Below are 26,259 nucleotides of genomic sequence, written 5' to 3' on the forward strand. Positions count from 1 at the left end.
TTTTTGGAAATAAATGGGATACAAATGAATAAGTGATGAAAAGAATCCCTCTGCTTGATTCTCCACCAAGAGATTATGGGATTTGAAGCACACATATAGGGCACTGTAATGAATTAACTCATTAAATAATTGTTTCAGAACCTCATTCATGCTTTGGAGTCAGGGCCGTTTCCTACCTTTCCACGGTAAGAAGAAAACAAAAGGATCTGGCCAGTTTTGTAGTGGTGATGGAAGTCACCAGGGCAGTTATTTGAAGTAAGGAGAGTTTATTTCCTCCTTGCTGGACAGAGCTAATACCTTTGGTCCCCAGTCATTTAAATCAACTTCAGCCTCACCAAAGTCAACATGAAATTTCAAAGGCTCAATAATGGTTATTTATAAGAAAATAAAGTCTCTGTTTCCACTAGTGCAGATTTTAAAAAGAATAGCCATTTGGCATATGCTTACTATTCTTCTTTTAACTTCATTAAACAATCCTCTGAGACCAGACTTAGAAGCAGTATGACCCACACTGGAGTTGAGGTTATGGAAATAAAAATGATTTCATGTTTAATGGGTCTTAAGGAGCACAAAATTAGAAAACCAATGACCTGATCCTGACCCAGTGCTTCCTCCTCCCATACCCTCAAACTCACGTCTCTCCCTCTCTTCCCTTCTTTATTATCTCCCAAGAGATTCATTGTCTCATGAAAAATGGTAGCTGAGTTTAATCTTTCCTTCAGCTGCTTTTTGCCTGCATGTCCTTCTCTGCCCCAGAGCCTCACAGATTATAAGGTTCCAGTAGGCTCTCATATGTCATATGTGGAATCTCACTAGTTTGCTACATAGCTGACCAGGGTTCCTTCTTTTAGACCATGTGGCTTTCTCTGCCAAATGGAAACCACATTCATGAAGAGCCTTCAGCTTTTAGGAGATGAGTACTGATGGGAGCAAAGGGTTTTGTCATTTTCCCCACCCCGTCCTCCACCCATTTTCTTCTCAACCTAGTCATTCAGTGTACACATATGACTTACCATGTCTGCATTAGCACCAAAAAGCTGAAGCACTAATACTGAATGTGATTTTAAACACCAGAGTCTGACTTCTTTGTTTTAAAAGTGAAGGGCTAAGCTTGGGAAGATGAGCTGCTTTGCAGAATCAGAAGAGTGGGAAATCATATGGCGTCATGAGCAGCCAACTAGACTGGGAATTAAGACCCAGGCTGGACTTGAACGAGCAGTGTAACCTTAGGAGAGCTACTTCCTCTCTGACCCTCAGCTTTCTCATCTGAAAAGAAGTGGACCAACTAAACTCTAAGACTGCAGTTCTCCAAGATGGCTTGGACTGGGGTCAGTAGCTCGGACTGCCAGAGTGTGAGTCTTCTCCTTACCATTCACAGAGGACACATGGGTCTGCCATCTGGTGAGATACAAGGGTGTCAAGTGTTCCAAAGCCACCTTCTTCAGGGGTTCTTCCTAACAGTGGTAACTGTTGAAAGATTTAATAGCACACATATTTCTCTATCAACTGTGGCCAACCCCAGTCTGCCTCTGCCTTCATCACTGCTCCTGGCCTAAAGAAAAAATTTGAAAGGCATGGAGACCATGTCCCCCAGCACCAAGGCACTAACCTCCAACCAGAGGCAAATGGGAATGCTATCAAAACCCCAGAAGCTTTCCCATGTTACCAGCTTTCTTGCTTGGCTTATTTTAAGCAGAACCCTGCTCTGGGTTAGAAAGGTCCTTCAGGCTGACTGAAGTGATCTAACAGGTAAATCTTAATATATAACACAGCCTGTACATGTATTTGTCAAAACCAATCAGCATTAGGAAACTCCACGTAACAGCTGGGCTCCTCTGATGTAGATGTTTTGCATCAGCATTTAATTGTTTCCCAAGCACAGGCAAAGGCTCTTTGGCTTTTTGCAAAGCACCCCCTTGACAAAAACTGCCAACCACTAGTGTAATTAAAAGCACGAGCTAAAAATGAAGCCAATCTTTCCCTCCATTCCACTTCATTTCAGGAAATTCCAAATTTAAAAGGTGAGCTTTGTTCCCAGAGGGCTGAGAGTGAATCCTATAACTGGCTTCTCTGTGGAAACCAGCTTGGAGTTGGAGGGCAGCCAGCTACAGGGGCCAGCTCTCCCTTTCCCATCTGGGCAGCATGCAGGACAAAGCCTGAAGAGAAGAAGGGCCACTGATTCAAAGATGTTTGCATATTGGGTTGCTTGCAGACCTGCCCTGGCTGATCCAGGCATGTGTCCACAGGGTTTGGGCTGGTTCAGAGAGTTCTGTCCCACTTTGATGGTTAGGGATTGACAAAACCCAAGGGGCATGTGCAAGGGAAGAAAGGAAACCTTAGATCCATATTCCCGCCACTTCCCACAGCACTTCCTAGTCCATCTCTTGCCTCACGAGTCCTGGTACACGTGGCATCCCTCCCACCCAGTAGTAATATCACTGTGGAGCTATGGCTTTGAAAGTGTGGCGACTGTAGCAGCCATTTCAGGGAGTTGCTTTTCTCCTAGTGTTGACCAATGATTTGATAATTGTATATCCCAGATGGGCGCCACCTGTTATTACACCTTCCCCCCTCTCCCCCTAGTCTGTTTCCTGAATCTGACTGTGGTTAGCACACACCCTAAATTTAAAATGCACTCTTCTAAGCTGGCTTAGAATGTAGTGCATTATCCTCTTTTCAGGAGCATTTATTGGGTACCCATATGTGTATAGTATTTTAAACAAAGTTAGATAATGCAGGCCATGCTATTTATTTAGAAACTTACAGCTTGCAGCAGCTCACAATTGATGAGTTAGTTTTCTGGGAAGCAGGTCAGTAAGGAAGAAGAGATAAGATTTTAGCCCTAAAAAAGATGTTGTTATGTGCCATTGAGTTGTTTTTGACTTATAGCAACCCATACCAACCCCACGTGACAGAGTAGAACTGCCTCATAGCATTTCCTTGGCTGTAATCTTTACGGAAGCAGATTGCCAGGTCTTTCTCCTGTGGAATGGCTGGGTGGGTTTGAACCACCAGCCTTTCGGTTAGCAGCTGAGTGCTTAACCGTTTGCACCACCAGAGGTCACTTAGTCCAGCCCTTCATTTTGCAGGTGGCAAAATGAAAGTGGGACAACTTGAGTAGTGAGTCACACGATTCACGAGGGCAGAGCTAGCCCTAGATCTGCTTTAACCATGTCCCATCTGGTGCCCTTTCTGTAGACTGAGGCAAGAGTCAGTCTAGGCTGCTACCTGTGGGCTTTTAAACCAAGGTGGATCTTCGTCTGAACCTATAGTAATGGGAAGCCACAAAAGACTTCAGGATGTTTAAAACAAATAGACAGCTTTGAAAATGGTTGAGTGAGCAGAGGTGAGAGTCCAGAGAGGAGGAATTTCTGTAATTCAGGTAAAATTACAATGGAAAGAAACAGGTGGAGGATGGTATTATATTGTTAAAATCCCCATTTGAAAGTGGAAGCTATAGTGGTATGGAATAGACACCAAATGTAAGGATGAATCTAAAGTATTGCTGAGTCCCTAAGCGAGGCATAGAGTTTGTTGTAACAGACACAGGCTTCTGTCTTCAAAGATGTGTGCAATTAAAGTTCGATGAGGACACTATACATGGAGGGCTTCAGTAGTGTAGACAATCTAATAATGGCTTTGGGACTTGAACACAGCTATAAAAAAAACCCATTGCCGTTGAGTCTACTGTGGCTCATAGCAATCTATAGGACAGAGGAGAACTGCCCCTTAGGGTTTCCAAGGCTGTAATCTTTACAGAAGCAGACTGCCACATCTTTCTCCCTCAGAGCGGTGGGTGGGTTGAACTGCCAGCCTTTTGGTTAGCAGCTGAGCACTTAACCACTATGCCACCAGGGCTCCTGAACATAGATAGCTATTTAAAAAAAAACCTGTTGCTGTCAAGTTGCTTCCCTCATAGGACAGAGTAGAACAGCCCCGTAGGGTTTCCAAGGAGCGGCTGGTGAATTCAAACTGCCGACGTTTTGGTAAGCAGCTGAGCTCTTAACCACTGCACCACTGAGGCGCGAACATAACTATAGAAGCACTATTACTAGAACTACAGGGATGTAATGTGAAGTTTCAAGTGCCCCCACTGCAATATATAAAGGCATCTGTTAGTAATGACAAAAAGCTAACCCAAAGCATTTTCCCTGAGGTAAAAGGGGAAAAGTTGAGTTAGCATGGGGGTGGGTAGCTGTGAGAAAAGGGGATGTAGTTGGAGTTCTCACTCTTTCAACTGGGAAAATGCTTTACTTTATACATAATCGGCTTCGTACTACACTGGGGCTCGATTAGAGTGGGCCCATCCCATTCTGTTCCCCTCTGTTTTGATCCTGTAGTCAGCTGCAGAGTTACAGATGAAGTGACAAGGATGGTATCTTGATTGTATCCAGCTGCCTGGAGTAGTAAGTCAAGGGCAGAAAGGCCCCGCATGCGTAGCAGCACTCACTAAAGGCTCCAAAGGAATCTGAAATTCAGGACACCTCTGACGCTTTTACAGTGGTGTGGTTTTGCACTCTATGACACGGTGTCACCAAATTAAGCCCCTCTGGAGAGAAGTCGGAGCCCTGGTGGCGCAGTGGTTAAGAGCTTGGCTGCTAACCAACAGGTCAGCAGTTCAAATCCACCAGCCTCTCCTAGGAAACCCTATGGGCAGTCCTACTCTGTCCTATAGGGTCGCTATGAGTCAGAATCGACTCCCCGGCTATGGATTTGGGTTTTGGTTGGAGAGAAGTCTGATAAGTAACGGTAGGAAGACTGAAATCTTAACGGTGTTTGACTGGAAAACTGAGCCACTATTTTCATTATTATTACTATTACTGCAAGCGGGTGGCTTGTAAAGAAAGAGAATCACTTGGGAAAGTGATTTGGACTTCCTCTGCATGGATTAGAGAGCTATTTTGACTCAAAGGAAATAGGGGGAAAATGCAACATCCAGCTTTGGCAGGCGTGCTCACTGAATGGGTGCCCCCTGCTCCTGCCCCCTTTCCTCTGCCTTTCCCAACCCTGGTTTTTAGTTATGTGTGCTGTGGAGTTCTTCAGAAATCTCTTTAATTTGATTGAGGTGAATCTGGGATTATGGCATTGGTGTGGCTTGAACAGACAGGTGCTTGGTGCTGAGAAGAGGAAACTGGCTATGCCCATAATGAGTCTGCCCAGGCCCACAAACCACGCAAATGTCATGCCTCACATACTACGGTGCTACTCTGGGCTCTATAAAGTTGTAATACTGTCGTGTTATTTTAATCTGCTGAAATACAAACCCCAGAGTAGAGAGAACCCAGCAGCAGCATTACACATCTGAGGACATGTTTGACATGGATTCATTTGTCTGCAGCTATTATGATGCCTGTGGCCGATTAACTCTGTTGGTTACAATATGGTGTTAATGAGGCCAGGGTTGTAGGTTTGAGCCCTGTTAGGTGAGCTGGTTTCACACACAGGAAGGCTCTTTTCATAGCTCCATACCATGCCCCAAATCCAACTCAGGCATCCTATAAAAGCATCTAGATGATCACAAGAAGGACTGGGCAAGACAGTGGGATGACTCAGCAAATATCTCTTCACCTGCTTCTGGAAAAGCAATTAAAAACATGTGCTTTAGTGATGGTGGACTATTACTGTGATCTCCACACACAAAGGATATCACATTGTTATTAACGGTGACTGTGGATCAGTACAGTTGCAGGCTTCCTTTCTGAATCAAAGAGTATGCTGGCTCTGGCTGTGAAGAAAAGAGAAAGGCCCTTTGGTCCCCTGCTTTCATTCTCGGCTTTTTGCCTACTGAGATTCTGTCCATTCATGCATTCACCAAGTGTGTATTGAATGCTGTCATGCACCAGGTTCTTTTGTGCTCAGGATACCACCGTGAATAAGACAAAGTCTCTGTCCTCATGGCTTTTAAATTTGATTGAAGGAAAGTAGATAATAAATAATCAACCAATAAATAACTAAAATAATTTCTAAAAGTGGAAGTTTGGTGAAGAAAAACATAGGGTGAAGGGATGTGATAAAGATTGACAGTTGGGGGGTGATGTTTACCTTGGATAGGAAAGTCTAAGGAGGCCTCTCAAAGTAGGTGACATTTAAGCAGAGACTTGACTCATGAGAAGGAACCAGCCTTTTGAAGAGCTGGAGAAAAACATTCCACTCAGAAGAAATAGCAAGTACAAAAGCCCTGAGGCCTAGTCAGGGTTAAGGAACAGAAAGGCAGCATGGGAGAGTATGGTAAGAGAAGAGGTTGGAGAGTGGTTAGGTCCTTTAGGACATGGTAAGGAATTTGGGTATTTTCCTTAGTGCAGTGGGAAGCCATTTTTTATGTTTTGTTTTGTTTTTTTTAAGTGGGGGTGGTATGTTTTAAAGTTTTTTTGTTGTTGTTGTTGTTGTTGAGTGGGTTGCTAATACACTGGCTCTGCTCTGGAGAAGGGCAACTGAGATGTCTTCCCTGAACTTGACACTTGAGTGTTGGGGGAGCTGTTGGTTGCTGTACCATATGACTTATTTATGTTGTTGTTAGGTGCTGTCCAGTTGGTTCCAACTCATAGCAACCTCATGTACAACAGAACAAAACACTGCTTGCTCCTGCACTATCCTCACAATCGTTGCTATGCTTGACCCATTGTTGTAGCCATTGATCAGTGTTCCATTGCTATTCACAAGGTTCTTACTAGCCAATTTTTTTCAGAAGTAGACCGTCAGGTCCTTCTTCCTAGTCTGTCTTAGTCTTCAAGCTCTACTGAAACCTGTCCACCATGGGTGACCCTGCTGGTGTTTGAAATACCGGTGGCATAGCTTCCAGCAACATGTAAGCCACCACGGCGCGACAGACTGACAGACAAGTGTTGGACTTATTTATATGTAGATGAATATATAATGAAAATTATAATATTAAAAATAAATATAAGAGGGCAGAGCCCGCTAAAAGGATATTGGCTCAGGTTGATTTGCCCTGAGCCAGTATCCTTTTAGGAACGGTCCTTTTAGGGATGCTTTGTAAATAATGATTTGTAAGGGCAAGGTGGAAGCAAGGAGACATGTTGGAAGCCTAATAGAGTAATCTAAGTGAGAGATGATTGTGGTTTGACCTAGACGGAGTGGCAGTAGAGAGGGTATGAGGCAGTCAGAAGTAGAGTGAGCGGGACTTGCTAATGTATTAGATGTGGGGAGAGAGAGAAAGGAAGAAATAAAGGCTGACTCCTAGCTTTTGGGTTTGAGCAGTGGGGTGGATGATTTACTGAAATGGAGAAGATAGAGAGAGTGACTTGTCTGGGGAGATGGAATCAAGAATTGTGTTTTGAACATGTTAAGTTTGAGATGCCTGTTGTTTATTCAGGTGGAGATATTAAGTAAGTAGTTGGTTATCTAAGGAAAGTTCACGCCTGAAGATATAAATTTAGAGAGAGAGAGAGTTTGAAGAAGAGAAGAGATCCCAGGACTCAGCCCTCAGAAACTCCAGTAGATGAAGGTCTGGTAAATGATGAGAAGCCAGCAGAGACTGAGAAGAGGCACCAGTAGCCACTGGTAAATTGTCAGTGCTTATTAATGGTACATACCTCCTCCATTAAAGGTTACACTAAATTAACACATGAGGTCACCATGAGTCAGAAGAGACTGGCAGCAACTGTTATTTGATTGTTTTAGTTATATAGGAATACATGGGGAAAGGTATTACTCGTACCCTACCTCTGATATACCAAATCCTGTTAATCCAACAGAACTGTATTTAAGAACCTTTCCAGATATGGAAATCATATTTTTGTGTTTGATACATTGCAGATTATAGAATCAGGCAAGTCTATATTTTAGGCTTCCAGTGGATCATAAGAATGAGTGTATGCTCAGGAAAAATGCTTTCTTTAGAAACAAGAGACTTGGGAAATTTTCCTTATCACCAAAATCTAATGCAAATTAGGGCAGTTTAGTTGCAGGGTCCCATTTATTGTTCATTTGTGGGTTCACTAAATATGAAACCTATTTCATTAATCATGTGTTAAGAGATTACCTACCTTGGCCCAGTTCAATAAGCTATTACTCTGCCTTACTTGAAATTTCCAAGCCAGCACAAGAAGTTTTGGAGAAAATCAGAATCAACATCTGTCTTAGGCTGGGTTCTCTAGAGAAGCAAAACCAATAAAGTGTACAAATATATATAGAGAGAGATTTATATCAAGGAAATGGCTCACACTGTTGTAGAGGCTGTAACATCCCAAGCCTTTGGGTCAGGATAGAGGCTTCTCCTGATCACGTAGCTGCAGGGGCTGATGAACCCAAGATCGGCAGGTTGGAGAGCAGGGCTGTTGCTCACAGGCTGTGGAGATCCATGAATCCCAGGATCGGCAGGCAAGACCACAGGTAAGCTGCTAGCTCAAGTTCCAAGAACCGGAGGTCACATGAACAGGAGCCAGCTGCAGGATCCAGAATGAGCAAAAGCCCCCAAGCTCTGCCAGAATGCCCGCCCACACTCAACGCAGGCCACATGCCCAAGGAAACTCCCTCTTGATTGGCTACTAACAGCAAATCCCATCATGGGGGCGATTACACATCAAATCCTAACAGAAAAGTGACCACAACATCACATGACTGCCAAAACACTGAGAATCATGGCCCAGCCAAGCTAACACACAATCTTAACCATCACAGCATCTGTCTGTTAATATTGGCAGAATAGTAGGACCTGATCAATTGAACATCTTCAGAAGCCCTCCTTCATTTTGACCTTCTTAGTTTGTGAAGATTTCAACCTACGGAGTCTGTTGACACCTGTCTGGGTCACTCAGCCCTGTAATGATTGCTTTCTAAGCTGGAAATTGATTGTTGACGTGTTTTTGTTCTTAGGTCTGGCGGGAATTCCCAGATCGGTTGGTGGGTTACCCAGGCCGTCTCCATCTCTGGGACCATGAGATGAATAAGTGGAAGTATGAGTCTGAGTGGACAAATGAAGTGTCCATGGTGCTCACAGGGGCAGCTTTTTATCACAAGGTAAGGGGGAAGGCTTAGGTCAAATAGGCCTGAGTTGACAAAACTAAGAGTATGATACTTATTTTATTTGGCCAATTTAACTTTCCATACCTGCTGATGAGTTTAGGAAAAACGTTCTACTCAGAGGGCTTAGAAAGGCCACGTTGTGTGATATTCCTTAAAAAACAAAGTGTTTTGTAATTATAAAAGTAATACAAGCTCAGAGTAGGGAGTATGGAAAGTTCAGGAAAATAAAATGAAGAAAAGTCACTTGTAGTCCAATCACCTAGAGATGATCATTATTACTGCTTAGATACTTTTTCTTTTTCCAGTTGTGAATGTTCTCGTTAGCTTGCTTTTTTCATGTATCATATTGTGAACAATTCTCATGAAATGAGAAAAAACTTCTCATACTCCTTATGAAGAGTCCATATTTCTTCATAAATAATTTCTTTTTAACATAATTGCTAATATACCATTATATGAATGTGCCATAATTTGTGTATAACCATTCCTCTATTATTGGATATTTAGGTGGTTTCTAATTATGTTGTTATTTTAAATAATGCTGTGATTAATGACTATTTTCATAACTGTATTTACAACTCTTATGATAGATTCCTAGAAGTGGAATTAACCATATCAAAGGGTAGAGACATTTTTAGGGGTTTTAATATATATTTGACAGTTGTTTTCAATATTGTTTATGCCACTTTACACTTCCATTAACAAAATGTAAAACTGACTCTTACCTTACCCTCCCTTGCATGAAATTTGTGGGGGGGAAAAAAATTCAAACTTAGCATTTTGATAAGTGGAAATGATATCTTACTGTTTCAACTTTAATTACTAAACCAGTTGCTGTCAAGTCTGCTTTGACTCATGGCAACCCCATGAGTGTCAGAGTAGACCTGTGCGCCAGAGGGTTTTCAGTGGCTGATTTTTTGGAAGTAGATCCCCAGGCCTTTCTTCTGAGACACTTCTGGGTAGACTTGAACCTCCAACCTTTCGGTAGTGAGGTTGAAATTCCTTTTATATACTTCGTAGTCTTTGTACTTGCTCACTTCTGAGATATGCCAGCTCATACTTTTGACTTTATTAGGGAGTGATTGGAGGATATGCATTTGATTTTAGGATATTCAGTTTGATGATAGAGTGCTCCCTGAGAGTATATGGTTTAATTAAATAGTAACAACTTGTCAGTAGTGGTATAAGGAACTGATGTCAGGAGAAAGATCTGTTCAGTTCAGAACAGTTCTTTAATTTAGCTGTATTCATATTGATTGCCTGTTGTGAACTTAGCACTCTTGCCCTCATTTTTTTTTTAAATTGTACTTTAAGTGAAAGTTTACAATTCAAGTTAGTCTCTTATACAAAAATTTATATACACATTGTTATTGACCCACCCTAGTTGCTCTCCTTATTCTGTGACAGCACACTCCTCCTTTCCACCCCGGATTTCCAGTGTCCATTCAACCAGCTCCTGACGCTCTCTGCCTTTTCATCTCGCTTCCAGACAGGAGCTGCCCATTTAGTCTCATGTATCTACTTGAGCTAAGAAGCACATTCTGAATGAGTATCATTTTTTGTCCCATAGTCCAGTCTAATCTTTGTCTGAAGAGTTGGCCTCGGGAATGGTCTTAGTTTTGGGCTAACAGAGAGTCTGGAGGCCATGTCTTCTGGGGTCCCTCCAGTCTCAGTTAAACCAGTAAATCTGGTCTTTCTACTAGAATTGGATTTCTGCACCCTACTTTTCTCCTGCTCCGTCAGGGACTGTCTGTTGTGTTCCCTGACAGGGTGGTCATTGGTGGTAGCCAGGCACCATCTTGTTCTTCTGGTCTCAGGCTGATGCAGTTTCTGGTTTATGTGGCCCTTTTGGTCTCTTTGGCTAATATTTTTCTTGTGTCTTTGGTGTTCTTCATTCTCCTTTGCTTCAGATAGGTTGTGGGACCAATTGATGCATCTTAGATGGCCGCCCACTAGCTTTTAAGACACCAGACACCACTCACCAAAGTGGGATGCAGAACATTTTCTTAATAAACTTTGTTATGCCAGTTGACCTAGATGTCCCCTGAAACCATAGTCCCCAGACCCCCACCCCTGCTACTCTGTCCCTCGAAGTGTTTGGTTGTATTCAGAAAACTTCTTAGCTTTTCGTTTAGTCCAGTTGTGCTGACTTCCCCTGTAGTGTCTGTTGTCCTTCCCTTCACCTAAGATAACTCTTGTCTACTGTCTAGTTAGTGAATACCCCTCTCCCTCCCTCCCCGCCCTTGTAACCATCAAAGAATGTTTTCTTCTGTGTTTAAACCTTTTCTTGAGTTCTTATAACAGCGGTCTTATACAATATTTGTCCTTTTGCGACTGACTAAATTCACTCAGCATAATGCCTTCCAGATTCCTCCATGTTGTAAGATGTTTCATGGATTCATGGTTGTTCTTTATCATTGCTTAGTATTCCATTGTGTGAATGTACCATAATTTGTTTATCCATTTGTCTGTTGATGGGCACCTAGGTTGTTTTCCATATTTTTTTGCTATCGTATACAGTGCTGCCATGAACATGGGTGTGCATGTATCTATTGCTGTGACGACTCATATTTCTCTAGGATATATTCCAAGCAGTGGGATTGCTAGATCATATGGTACTTCTATTTCTAGCTTTTTAAGGAAGTGCCAAATGGATTTCCAAAGTGGTTGTACTATTTTACATTCCCACCAACAGTGTATAAGTGTTCCAGTCTCTCCACAGCCTCTGCAACATTTATTATTTTGTGTTTTTTGGATTAATGCTAGCCTTGTTGGGGTGAGATGGTATCTCATTGTAGTTTTGATTTGCATTTCTTTAATGGCTAATGATCGTGAGCATTTCCTTCCTCATGTGTCTGTTAGCCGCCTCGATGTCTTCTTTGGTGAAGCACCTGTTCATATCCTTTGCCCATTTTTTAATTGGGTTATTTGTCTTTTTGTTGTTGAGGTTTTGCGGTACTTATAAATTTTAGAGATTAGATGCTAACTGGATTTGTCGTAGCCAAAATTTTTTTCCCACTCTGTAGGTTGTCTTTTTACTCTTTTGGTGAAGTCTTTTGATGAGCGTAAGTGTTTGATTTTTAGGAGCTCCCACTTATCTAGTTTCTCTTCTGGTGTTTGTGCATTGTTACTTATGGTTTGTATTCTGTTTATGCCAGGTATTAAGGCTCTTACCTTTGTCCCTGTTTTTTCTTCCATGATCTTTATTGTTTTAGATTGTATATTTAGGTCTTTGCCCTCATATTTTTCAGGTCCTAGATCCAGAAGTGAGTTTTTATTCCTGGCAAATAAGAAAGCTAAGGTTTATAATTCTTGAGATTTGTAATAGTAGACTATGTATGTGTTCATTGGTTGTCCATGAATTTCTACATATTTCATACATGTAGGTTATGGTCATTTCAGGATTGCCTCATTTTTGTTCTACTTTAAAAAGCACATACCTTTGCAATGTTGCTCCACTGTTATTTTATCTATTTGCAATGTGTGGAGAGAAGATAGGACACAGGGATGAAACATTGTGACTCAAGGGGAAGGATTCAGTAAAAGATAATATGTCGGGTGTCTTTGAACAACATTTATTACATACATGATGCTTTAATCGATCTGAAGTCACCGCATCTTACCAGGGCTTCATATTGTGCCTCTCCTCTGCTTACAATAGCAGAGAATGACCATATTAATGATGCTTTGCCACTGGACCTAAAGCCTTCTCATACTTTCTTTGCCCTTTCAGTTGATACACACTCGTGATTAATCTTATGAGAGAGAGCTTATCTCTATGCCATGACTAGGTTGCCCATTACATATCAGCCAAAGCGAACTGCTGTTTAAATGTTTCTTCTTTTTGTCTCCCCTGACAGTATTTTAACTACCTGTATACCTACAAAATGCCTGGGGATATCAAGAATTGGGTGGATGCTCATATGAACTGTGAAGACATTGCGATGAATTTCCTGGTGGCTAATGTCACAGGGAAAGCTGTCATCAAGGTAGGAGATGTCCTTGTTCTGGCTCTGCCATTAACTTGCTTTGTGATCTTGAGCAGGCCTCTATTTCTCTGAGCCTGAGAGGTTGTCATAACTGTAAATGAAGTATTGGACTAGATAAACTTTAAGTTCTCTTTTAGCTTTAAGTCAGGGCTTCATACCGGTTCAATCATGGCCGAGGAAGCGACACCAAAACGGACTCGAGTTTTTAAAATTTGGGTGAACTGAAACCATAAAACAGGAAAAATTATAGGTCAAAGCCCTGCTAGAAACTTAATGTCCCTCCTAGAAAAGAAGGGCAGTGGACACATTGCATAGCAACCAAATCTGCTGCCTGTCAGATTTTTGCAGAGTCAGAAACAGTGATGCCCTGCTCAAAGATGGTGTACAATAGCGCCACTTTGAATATGTGTCGCTCTCCTCAGTCCTGGCAATAATCCAGTCTCACGCATCAGACTCTGGAAAGGGCTCACTACACCTCTTCCAAGTCGCTCATTCCACGGCTTTGACTCATAATTTTTCCCGTTATGGTTATGGGTCCAGATCACGCAAATTTTAAAAAGTTCAGGTCTGTTCTGGTTTTGTTTTGTTTGCCATGACTGAACCAGTTTGAAGCCCTGCTCTAAGTGTCTATGATTGACTGTCTCGCAATGTAAAATTGAAGCTAGCCTTTGCCAATTTAAATGTTTTTTTTTAAGTTTCTTTAGTTATAGTTTTTAACCTTCAGTATCAAAGATAAAGTCTGTGATAGTCAATTCATAAATGGTGTTTTAAAAGAAAATTTAATTTATTCTCAAAGCTAATTTGGAATCTGTTTCTGTTAGTTAAAGGACTCAGTTTACACCTTTCTTAAAGTAGCCAATTTTTTATAGATGTTGAGAGATGGTGCATGTTGTACAATCATGTAACTATAGTTGTCCTAAGCATTGTTTTTAAATATTGATTACAAGTTGTTAAAAGTACCTTTCTCATAACATAGTAAAAACTGAAAGTACATAAGGATCATCGTTGTATTTGTAATATACATCTATTTATTCTTAAAGCACAGTCTTTGCTTAAATCAGATCCCTAGCTATGTAGAGAAAGCGCACTTCTTTCTGTGAGTGGAGTCATCTTGACCTTTTGTTCCTTCTGGATTAGAATTCCCTTTGTGAAAATGGGCAAAGCTTCTAGGCCAGATTCCCAGAGGAGCTTATACTGGAAGCACAGTATGGCATTCCCCACTGGTTCTTCCTGCTATTAACTGGCGAGAGAAGCCAGATTAAACCAAAGTGACTAAGAAAAGAGGAAAAATCACTATCTGTGCTCACTGAACCTGACCTCCCCAGGCACTCCCCCAGCTACCCATAACTCAGCAAACAGCTGACTGGAAAGAATGTTGATTTAAAGAATGTAAATTGTGAGTTAGTTTTAAACAAACTGCCCTCATCCCCAAATTTTCTTTTTGACATGCTTCAATATGTTTTTATCTGTGGCTGCTTCTTCTGGACGGTAATTCCAAGTGCCTACATGCTATTCTTGGAGTCCTGGTGGTGCAGTGGTTAAGCATCTGGCTGCTAACCAAAAAGGTCAGCAGTTTGAATCCAACAGCCGCTCCTTGGAAATCTTTTGGGCAGTTCTACTTTGTCCTATAGGGTCACTAGAGTCGGAATTGACTCGACAGCAATGGGTTTGATTTTTTCCTTATATGCTATTCTTAGCCTTGCCATATTTATCTACCTTTCTTTCCCTCCTATCCATCTGTTTATTTATCTTCACTAGGTTAGAATAGCAGCCTTCTCCAGGTTTGCTAGAAAAATTATTAGAAGTTTAAGATTTGGAAGGGGGGTGGGGAAGTAAGGGCAAAGGATTCAGAGAGTGAGGGACCATTGGATTTTTTCCCTGATTCAAGGGAACTTGAAATAGAACCTGGCATCTTCAAGAGCATGGTGTTCTCATAGCGTTTGCCATTAGCTGGAAGAAGGAGAAAGAACGCCTGTTGGAACTGAGGTTATGGTGAAAGTTATGGGAAGCTGTATTTCATCGCCCTTATGGCTGCAAGAACAAATGGTGTTTATACAAGGACCTTGGCAGTGAGAAAACAGTCATTAAACAGGAATTAAGGCACTTGTCATCACCACTTCTTTCCAGTTACAGAAGGCAAAAGCCCTCCAAGCCCTTTTTATTGGGCCCTTGTGAGTTCTGCCGTTGACTGAGCCAGACAGAATTGAATAGAGGAATGGTGAGGTGTGTACGTGTGCGCATGCGTGCGTGTGCATGTAGAGAGCGCAAGCATCTCAGCTTACAGCACAGAAGCATGCAGAGTGGCGTCACAGGCACAATTTTCTTGTCCTTGGCACTGACAGCAGGTATCTTTTTGTGCTCCTCTGGCAGGTAACCCCGCGAAAGAAATTCAAGTGTCCTGAGTGTACAGCCATTGATGGGCTTTCGCTAGACCAGACACATATGGTGGAGAGGTGAGTGAGCCTCTAACCAACAGTCGGCCCGAGCCTCTGATCCCCATTTCCTGCCTTGGGCCTGTTTATGGGACTTGGTTGGAGATATAAGGACAGCAGCTGGTAGCCACAGTCACCTCTTTTTGCACTGTGGGAATTGGGTTAGTTCAAGCCCAGGTCACCCAATGAATTAATTTGGAATGCTACTCACTCAATTTGTAATGGCTGGAAGGGTCTTAAAATATAGCTGACCTTAAGCTCCAGAAGCCAGATTCTCCATGTGGACTAAGCAGTTAACATCTACAGTCATTTGAGTGGGAGCTAGTTAATTCTAAGGAAATAAGTGAATTGGTTTTAAGGATACTATGTCCATGTTATAGTAAAACCTTGATTGGAAATAATTAAACCAAACCCACCAGAGACAAATTACCTTCGCTGGCACTACTAAAACACCTGCCAAGAACAGGATTGAAAACAAAGCCCTTTACATTTCAAAGTGAAGAGCAGGGCAGCTCTGAACTATTCCCTTTATTTCTAGTCAGTCATTTCTTCAGCAAGTATACCTTTGTATGGAATGTAATATTAGGCCTTGCAGGTAAGTATAAAAGGAGTGGGAGGCATATGCCTTCTCTTAAGACCATTATAATCTTATACTAGACCTTGGTTCTCGCTTCTTTGCCAAAGTTTTGATACACCTGTGTCAAATCTACTTCTTCAAAAGGCAGCTCCTTACACAAGACAGCAAGTTCTCTATCCCAATAGCACTATCGTCAAGGGACCAAATGCACTCAGAGAATGTTATAATGGCCTTATAGAATGAGATACCCAGGTCAAGCTTCCTCAGATCACATATGCATCTGCTTGCAACATTCATTTCTGAAACCTATCAGCCATATTAAAATCCTTCAGGCTTGGAAGGTTTTTTGTACAGAAAGTTGGTCAGTTGGCCTGGATTTTTCTATAAGGCATTATACCTCCTTGCTCTCTAAATAATCTATGTATCTCTTCCATATATGAATATCTTACTCCAAGGACATGACTCTTATTAACTGTCTATGTGAAATAATCTATTATGATTTTGGAAATAATCTGTCCTTGGTATCATAAGTATTACACAGTTCCAGGTGGTGACATAACTGTAGTAGCTCATTTTGGAAGAGACCCCAATTGTAGTGCTGTTGGAGTACATGAAATTGTTATTTAAACCTATCATTCACTATGAAATTGTTATTTAAATCTATCATTCACTATGTTTGGAGGGAATTCATAGTATTAAGCTAAGTGGTTATTGATTACCGGTTGCCATTGAGTTGATAGTGACTCATGACGACCCTAATTGTGTCAGAATCGAACTGTGCTCCATAGGTTTTTCAGTGGCTGAGTTTTCAGAAGTAGATCACCAGTCCTTTCTTCTGAGGCATCTCTGGGTAGACTTGAACCTCCATCTTTTTGGTTAGCAGCCAAGTCTGTTAACTGTTTATACCACCCAGAAACTCTGATTATTAATTAGGCTAAGTTAAAATGGTAGAGTTATATGGTCCAGGAAAGGAAAAGTGGGGAGAAAAGTTAATCTGATACTGGCCTTAAAATTCATGCCGAGGCTAAACAACTCATCTCTAGCACCACTGAGATTGTAACACATGTAAAGAACCTTAAAATACGGTAGAGATTTAAGTTAGATATTGTTATTATTAAACACTGAAGAAAGTAACTAAGGGAGAGGTAGAGGCTTCCTCTTTGGAGACCTTTGAAAATAGAATAGGCAACTGCCTAGATGTTATTAGGTGTGAATCAGATTATTGCCCCCATTTTACAGATGCAGAAACTGAGGTTCAAAAAGACTATGTATCCTCAAAAAGTTAAACATAGAGTTATCATGTTGCTGTTGTTGTTAGTTGCCATCAAGTTGATTCTGACTCATGGCAACCCCATGTTTGTAGAGTAGAACTCCGTAGGGTTTTTGAGGCTGTGATCTTCCGGGAGCAGATCACCAGGCCTGTCTCCCAAGGCACCTCTGGGTGGGTTCAAATCGTCAACCTTTTGGGTAATAGTAGAGCACTTAGCCATTTGTGCCAGCTAGACACTGTATGTGTGTATATATATATATATACATATACATACACACACACACACACACACACACACACACAGACATACATACATACATATGTGTGTGTGTGTATAGACTTTATATGTAACTGAAGGAGCCCTGGTGACTCAGTGGTTAAGCTCTTGACTTCTAACCGAAAGGTCGGTGGTTCAGACCTACCATCTGCTCCACGGGAGAAAGATGTCTGCTTTGGTAAAGATTTACAACCTTGGGAACTCTGTGGGGCAGTTCTACTCTGTCGTATAGGGTCTCTGTGAGTCAGAATTGACTCGGCAGCACCCAACAACAGTATCACATCCAATTTGGCTAGAGCATAGAATTCTGGCTTGTTAGTGCCAGACTGCAAAGGGCCTTGAATCCTCAGTTCAAGAGCTTAAACTTTTTTCTTCATGCTCTGGCTAACCATAGAAGGTTTTTGATAGGGTAGTAGCTCAAAGTAATGCTTTGAGATTAATTTGGTAGTGTATGGGATGGAATGAAGGGTGAAGAGACTAAAAAAAGAAGGCTGGTTAGAAGGCTATTGAACTAAATTGAATGTGGAAAGGAAGGGACGAATTAAATTTTGCAAGAAGATTTTTTCCCAGAGGAAGATGTGTTAGAACTTGGTTTCTGACTGGATAGTTATGAGGAGGTTATGGAAGAGGAGTCTACAAGGATAACTTAGATTTTGAGTCAAGAGGAATGGTAGGTAGTACCTTTAACAGTATAAATAATATAGTTAGGAGGAGACCCTAATTGGGGAGGGCTTTGGGATGGATGGTTGTACCTTTAACAGTATAATTAATGAAAACAGGAGATGTTAATCATGGGTGAAGTTGGGGAACAATAGGTAGGTTATTTGGGGGTCTTACCCTCTAAATACATGCAGATAGAGATATTGAGCAGGCAGTTAGAAATGTGGAACTAGAACTTCAGAAAGAAGTTTAAAACAAAGACAGATATTTGGAAATTAACTGCCCAAAGACAGTGACTGAAGAAAAGCCAAGGCAGAGTCTTGAGAAATGCTGACATTTAGGAGACATTTAAAAGAATAACTGAAAACAGCGAAACAACCACTCTTGGGGCCAGGGGAGAGCCGGGAACTGCAGTGCTCAGAAGCAAGGGAGGAGCAAGGACTATGCAGACTGGGAAAAGATCTTTGGATCAAATGGTGATTAGTGACCTTAAAAGATACAATTTTGTAGAGTGATGGAGCCAAAGGGTTATAGAGTAAGAGTCAGTGATGAGGAAGTAGAGTTAATGAACGTAGACTATCCCTTTGAGAAATTTGAGAGAGAGTAGAAGGAAAGAAATTTTGAAATAAATTTGGAATGAGCAAATCTGTTTGGATTAAAGACTGAATCACTGAATTATTAAATAAAGAGCTTAGACTGGGAGGGAGAGAGACATGATTTAAGCCATCTTGGGTAGATTGAAAAGGTCTCTGGGTGGCTCAGATGGTTTGCACTCAACAACTAACCTAAAGGTTGTTGGTTCAAACCGACCCAGCAGTACCACAGAAGAAAGCCCTGCTTTCATATAGATTACAACCAAGAAATCCCTATGGAGCAAGCAGTTCTACTCTGTAACACGTGGGGTTGCCTTTAGTAGAAATGGACTTGACGGCAATGGTTTTGGTTTTTGGGTTTGGGTTAGACTGAGAGATGTAGATACAATTATAGACTTATTCATCTGTTTTGTTTTTTAATAGTTCCCTTTGCAGAATACACATTTTGCATAAGACAGTGAAAACAGTTAACCAGTTTATAAGTGTATGATGTTGCATTGGATTTTGTGGTTCAGTAGGCTTATTTATTCGTATATTTGGGGATCTAGGGTCCGAAATTTCAGTTGTATAGGACAGTAGCTTTACTGCCCAGCATCCATTTCCAGGATCTGCTGTTAGCTCTTTCAGAACCAGAAGAATTTGTAGCTGTTGATTTTGACCAGTAGCTTCAGCAAGGTCAGGGCAATATGGCAGACAGGCAAATGTTGATTGAAGAAAAAGAACCTAGGATTGTGATTCAGGCCAGTCTTTGTTCAAGTTATGAGTTTGTCGCTTATTAGCTGTCTGACCTAAGGAAATTTATTTACCTTACCTGAACTTCAATCTTTTCATCTCCTAAAATAGGGATGGATACTAATATCTATAAAATTGCAATGTCCCTTTATAGGTTCAGCAAATATTTATTGAGCATCTTTGTGCCAAGCACTGTGCTATCTGCTTGGGATGAGTGAAGTAATAATACATGAAAGCCCTGGCAATGTTAGTTTCCTTCCCAATTTCCCTAGCATTAGTCCTAAAGGCCCCTGCTTACTTTAGGTAGTGGTATGTCTTTGAAAGGAAAGCAAACCTTTCCATTACTTCACAAATAGTTATGAGTCTTTGGACTTTGGCGGTTCTTAGTGTGTTCGTACTTGATTGGAAAACCAATACTGACAAGGTAGCTGGATGCCTGACAGAACAACTCAGAAGAGCTACCAGCAACCAGCTGGACTCATTATCTGCCCTAACCTGTTCCCTAGCCCAGATCCCCTGGTGAAAAGAAAGTAGGAAATACTGCCATTATCTGGCAGGAGAGTTAAGGACCTTTGCTATCCAGAGTGGGCCAGCCACTTCTCCAGTTCAGGCTGTGTGGAGAAAAAAAGAGGTACTCACTAGACCTGGGTTAGCCTGGGGCAGCTGTCAACAAGTCAAGCTGGCCTGAGCTCCAGTGGCTTCTTGCCTGTGGCCCATGCCCTGTTGGCAGATCTAGTTACAGAGGAGACATTGTTCTCAGTGCTCTGCACTGGCCACAGAGCCACTGTACTATGCCAAGAGCCAGACTCCGTCTTTAATACATTCTCGCTAGTGTCTGTGTTGAGTATGGCTGGGCTTTGCTGGCCAGACTCTACTTGTATAATAACTGGAAACTAGGAGAATCTGTACATGTTTACAGGCAGAATAACTGTCGAAAGTAAAACCTTGTAGAGATTTAACTTTACTTGCCACTGCTTAGACCCCCTAATTTAAGGGGTTGGAGGGACTATTATCCAATGTTTGCTAAAACTTCTCAGTCTTTTCTCAGTCTTCCCTCAACTTGGAACCTATGCTACCATCTCCTGAGTCTCGAAAGACTGCCAGCAGGAGGGAACCTCAATTACAGGCAAGCTATGGTAGAGTTGGAGTTGACTCGATGGCCACTGGTTATGGTAGAGTCTAATGAAAAGAACAAAGGCTTTATTGCCAGTGCAAGCCTTGGTTTGTAACCCAGCTCTACTACTATCTAACTCTGGGTCATTGGACAAGTGACTTAACCTCTCTGAGCCTTAATTTCTTTATCCATAAAATGAGGCTGTAATAAACCCAGCCGTTCAGGAGGACTTCGAAGAATCAGTGAGGTAGTGTGTGTAAACTATTGGCAGTTAATAGATGCTCAAAGATTGTTATTTTCCAGACCCTTCCCTTGGGCCCTAGAATTATGTTAATAAATTTGTATCATGTCATAATTAAGACCTTAGCCTCAGGAACCAGAATGCCTGCGTTTGACTCTCCTCTTACTAGTTGTTTGGCCTTTGGACAAATTACTTAGCCTGTCTGTGGCCTCAGTCTCCCAGTGCAAAATGAGAATAATAGTAAGACCTACCCCATAGGGTTGTTGTGAGGATTAAGTGAGTTAATAACGCACGTAAAGCACTTTTAATGCAGGCTGGAACATGTAGTAAATACTAGTTGTTGATTGGTGGTGGTGGTGATGATGATGTCATTAGCTAGAAGAGCTCAAAATGAAATGGTAACAGTTTTTTTAAAAATACACTGACCAAGTGAAAGGAGTTGATAATGACCGTCATCAAATAAAAACTTGTTGATAAAAATAATTTGAAACAGGGCTTACAGTATCTCTGAGGACAGAAGAGACTTCTTCTGGTCCATGTCTTGAAAGTCAACTCTCTTCATAAATAGTTCTGCCTGATTAGTTTGTTCTTATTGTAGCCCCCTCAGGAGTCATGGGCCTGACTGAGGAGAGAGAGTATTGACCTTTCTGAAATCCATCCTTGAGGTTCCCTTGACTTCAAAAGTGGTTTTTACAGGCTTGCTTTTTCCTTCTGGTCTGATGCTAAAGCATCTTCATTAGCCAACTGTCACACTCAGTTGGCCTGGTTGACCAGAACCATTTCCCACAAAGTGCCTACCTGCTCACCTTTGAGGAGGCTGCTGTCAGGGCTTTTGAGGGAGTCAGGGGAGGTAAGGAAACTGGCCTCTTCCCTCCTCCAGAAGTGCCAGAGTTGTTGGTTATTGCTGCTAGTTCTAACAAGGGAATGGTGAAAATTGTGAAAACACTCCTTTAGTGTAAATTTAGCTTTCATAGAAAGTTGACCGATAATTCCCAGAGACTGCTATTTCATTTTAGGCCCTCAATAAATGTTGGCTGAATGAATGAAGTGTTCATTGTTTGACATTTTGGTTCACCACCCCATCATCTTCTTTTGCCTTCTATTGCCTCAAGTACAAGTTCCCCCTTTCTGCCTTTTAAACTTCAGTGAGCTGAAGCTCAGACCTAAGTGGCTTTGTTCTCCCTTTGCTTTCTCTTTTGCTGATAGAGATGGGGTTAAGAAATGTTGGCAGCTAATCCACCTTGGTTTAAGGCCCGCTTGTACTGAGCTGGAAGAATGACTGGAATTTGAGGGGGAGGGGAAAAGATAGTCTGACCTCTGCAGGCCCATGGCCTCCAAACAGCATCCCCGGTTCCCTTTCTCCCACTTCATTTATCCACACCCTCCCAACCTTTTTAGAACCTAGGAGCAGGCTAAGGATACTTCATTTCTTTTGTTGATGTTGAACATTGTTTATTTTTGCTCTCATCCCTCAGCCTCTTGAACATTTTCTCTTTTTTCTCTACCCCCACCTCAAACTCCTTTCCCTCCTTCCCAAACCCCACAGGTCTGAGTGCATCAACAAGTTTGCTTCAGTCTTTGGGACAATGCCTCTCAAGGTGGTGGAACACCGAGCTGACCCTGTCCTGTACAAAGATGACTTTCCTGAGAAACTGAAGAGCTTCCCCAACATTGGCAGCTTGTGAAAGACACCTTTGGTGGCGGTCTGAATGTTAAGCTTGGACACAGAAGAGAACAAGGCCTCCTCAGCATTCTGATATCAGGGCAGGGAATTTTAGGGTGGGAGGTTGACATAGTAGATATTTCTCAAGAAACCTGGAAAGAATATCTAAGCACCTTGAGGTGTGCGTCCTCTGTCCTTGTGTTTCTTATGATCTCCAGTGAGTTATTTCTGAAAGTGCCAAATGGAAGCCTTTGTTTGTGGTGTGGATTTAAATCCACCTCAGGCTCCCTTCATTTTCAGTCCCAGTATAACAATCTGAAAGGAAACTTCACTGACAGTAAGACTGCTGGAGAAGAGGAAGCTGTCAGCCGATTTTAGATTTGGGGAATCATGTAAAAGCTATCTCAGTTTTAGTTATTTCAGATCAGTGAGTTCTTTGGAAGAAAAGCCAAGCCTAGAATGTTGTGCAAAATCCAGACATTGTATTGGGATTTGGTATATGCTTTGGGACTTGGAGCACTGGACTTGTGCAGAGGAACAGTACTGACTATTGAGTTGGGATCTTATAAGTTCCATGAACTATTCCTCTTTGATTTGGCTTTTTGATATGATTAAATGTATTTTTTATTCCTTTTCTACTATGTCTTAAGCAATGATTATTGGTAGTCCAAGGAATCATCTTTCTTCATTTGTGTATTTAACTGCATCTTCTGGCCTTAAGACAGTCTACTGCTCATGCCAGGGAAGACACACAGCCAGAAGGACCACCTGGTGCCATGTGCATCAACCATAGGAAGGTCCCCAAATTATAAACATCCTAGGAGCGGATGATTCCAAAGCCCTCCGAAGGAATCCATTTGCTTCCTGATTTGATCCAGTCTATGTTTTATAGGTGTTCTCAGGGAAAAGCAAAGAGCCTCTAGTAGCCATACACTGAGTCACTCTAGCTAGGACCACATTGTAAAAGTTGAGGGAGTCGTGACCCCCAACCCAAGAGGATGCCACAATTTCCCTCACTGCTTTTGGTATAAACTTAACATTAGCTAGGGAGGTTCTGGCTTATGTTAAATGCTGCTGTAACAACTGCTTTCCAACAGTTGTTGGTATATTTAAATTGTTAAATTTCAGCATTTAGTAATACTGCACATGTGTGAATTATACCTCTTTAAGCCCAGTTGATGAACAAATCTACTCTGGCAAATGTTAAATGGTATGGATTCAAAACAGATTTATCTGGCTCTAATATTAAGATTAGCCACAGTTTGGACTTTAGCCAGAACATATGTCCCCAGAACACAAAAATACATAACTATTTGCTTAGAATGTGGATGTAATTACTGAAACCTAGTTGTATGCCCGTTGAAGTCACTAAAACACCACCATTGTTCTGCTGAGTGACAGGAAGGTGAACAGTTACTATACTGGAGGTTTTAAACTTGCCTCTAATAAGAGTCACCTCAAATAAGTTCTCACAGACTTTGAGAGGTCAGAGAAAAAATTCAGAAGTAGAAAAATTGAAAGTGGAAATCATTAAAGTTTCATCTTTCTCATTAAGGAGCAATTGAATCATTGGCTGTTAGAGCTAGAAGAGATGAGTGGTCATCTCGTCCCTTTCATTCCTTCTCCAGATGCAGATACTGAAACTGTGATTGGTTCAGCGTATTACAGCTGCAGACACAGGGCTTAATCAATACTTTTGATTTGGATAATTATATACTAGTCAGTAGGGGATATAGGATGGCATTTTGGCCTCATCTTCGTAATATTGGGGATGGTGTGATAGAAACCAAGAGAAAGAGATTTCTGTTGTTAACCAGATACCGGTGGCTGACAAAAACAGTGAGTAGCTCTAACCTTTCTAAGGGTTCTCTGGCTTGTTTTCCAAAATTTGGGGCAAGTGTGTGTATTGGGGTGGTGCTAACATTTGAATCCCTGCTAAAAGCCAAGGACTGTGCTAACATTGTCTATGTGTTATGTGACCTCAGTATTGTACCCTCAGCTGAGTAGGTTGGTCTGTCAGCCTCTTTCACTTTCTTCCTCTTTCTCTGTTCTTTCTTTTTTTTTAAACCTTGTTAGCACTTTGATTTTGGAAGGGGAACTCTTTAATCTGAGATCATTGGGAGCCCCTGGGAGCCATGTTAATGTGACTTTATCACCTTCTTTGGAGTCGTTGGACTTCTAAGGGCATTAAAACTTAAAGTACCTCACTACCTCCAGAAATATTGGAGGCTAGACCTCACAAAATAGCATAAAATAATTTATAATTATAGAATGAGTATTATATCCTAGGCACTTAAACCTCAAAATAGGGTCCTACCCTCTGAACAGACAGGTGGTACAGGCCGTAGAAAGCAGGACAGAAATATAGCATGTGATCATGATCTGTGGATTCACAGGGGCTAGGGACTCTGCCCTCTTATTCCTACATCTCTGAGCTGCTAACCAGCAAGCAAAAGCCTGGCCTCGAAGGCCTTACCCATAGCTTAGGTTGGGATCATCTGTCGCTGGGATGCCATAGAGCCTGGTTTCAGAAGTGGAACAATAATGCTAATTAAAATGTTGTGTTGTGACCTACAGCAGACAACAGCTGGTTTTAGATTAAGAAATCTTTTTAAAGAAATCATGTCCTGCTGGCCCGTAAAGAAGACAAACCTGAGCTGGCCCTGGCCCAAGTATGTACACGGAGCTACTGCCTTCATTCCCAGGGACCCAGTTGGGAGGGTCCACTTGGAATGTCAGGGTTGGAAATACCTTTTTGCCTGTTAACATTAATAGTTAATATTTTTATCTCATATATTTTACCAAGCTTTACCCATGTTTAGGCAAAAGTCTCCTTTTCTGGGAAAATATCAACTTTTGTTTTGAGAACCTTTGGTTCTTTCCTGTTGATGATGCTATACTGTCTCTTCTTACTCAGTGTCACCAAGTTCAAAACTTTCGACTACTCTGGCCTCTGTGCCAAAGCCTTACGTTCTTCCAGCTGTGCTTCTAACATGTGGTTTTCGGGGCTAGTTTCTCTGCTGCCTTTGAAGAAAAGTAACCATCGTACTGGCCTATGCTGGAAGAAGCACACTGGCTGTTCACCCTCCCTAGGTCGAAGAGTTGCTAATAACCCTTTGATCCCAGTTTCTTTCTGGAAGGAGAGTGTCTGACAGCACCACACCAACAAGGAGACTGGAGTAACCTCATCCTTCAGAAATAGCAGGTTTTTAGCTACAAGTTCTAAAGATATGATTGTTGGGTTAAAGTCCAAGAACTTTTGATGGTTTTCAGCTTAGGTAAAGTTAAGAAGTAGATAAAACAGAGACCGGGCTTGGGAAGCAGTTGAGTTCTGGTGAGGCCCTTCTAGGCACACCTCTCTGCAGTCAGAAGATCCTATGAGGACCTAGCAGACAGGGGAAGGGCTTTGGGTGTTGGGGGTTTCTTATCAGCCACCCGTCCTGAGCCTGGTGGGCTTCCTTTGCTTTGGGGACAATAGCTTCTTTTTGGGCATTCTGCTTTTTCCACTTCTCTTGGCCCAGGTAGTCTTCTGTTGGAGCAAGAGCAGCCACAGCAGCTCTGGCATGGAAAGACAGGGACAGGGAATGCTAACTTGGCCCCAAGCCTCTTATAGCCACTTCCTTAGGAGCAGTTCTGGCAATATGCTAACCATATTGGCAGACTTTATCCAGGAAGTCTTTGGAAGCAACTTAAGCTTTCCTTCACAGGGCCTGGAGGCATATGAAA

General features: G+C 41.8%; 1 protein-coding gene across 1 annotated transcript in view; it reads left to right on the forward strand.

Annotated features, from left to right (window-relative positions):
• Positions 1-23,678, forward strand: part of EXT2 (exostosin glycosyltransferase 2) — a 155,138-nt gene extending 131,460 nt beyond the window's left edge. Inside the window, exons 11-14 of the mRNA XM_004387643.1 lie at positions 8,836-8,979; positions 12,846-12,974; positions 15,345-15,427; positions 22,417-23,678. Coding sequence (XP_004387700.1) covers positions 8,836-8,979; positions 12,846-12,974; positions 15,345-15,427; positions 22,417-22,555 — 495 coding nt within the window. The 3' untranslated portion in view covers positions 22,556-23,678. The remainder of the gene's footprint in view (positions 1-8,835; positions 8,980-12,845; positions 12,975-15,344; positions 15,428-22,416) is intronic.
• Positions 23,679-26,259: the final 2,581 nt, after the last annotated feature.

Source organism: Trichechus manatus, unplaced genomic scaffold (assembly GCF_000243295.1).
Source record: "Trichechus manatus latirostris isolate Lorelei unplaced genomic scaffold, TriManLat1.0 scaffold00191, whole genome shotgun sequence".
Classification (NCBI taxonomy): Eukaryota; Metazoa; Chordata; class Mammalia; order Sirenia; family Trichechidae; genus Trichechus; species Trichechus manatus.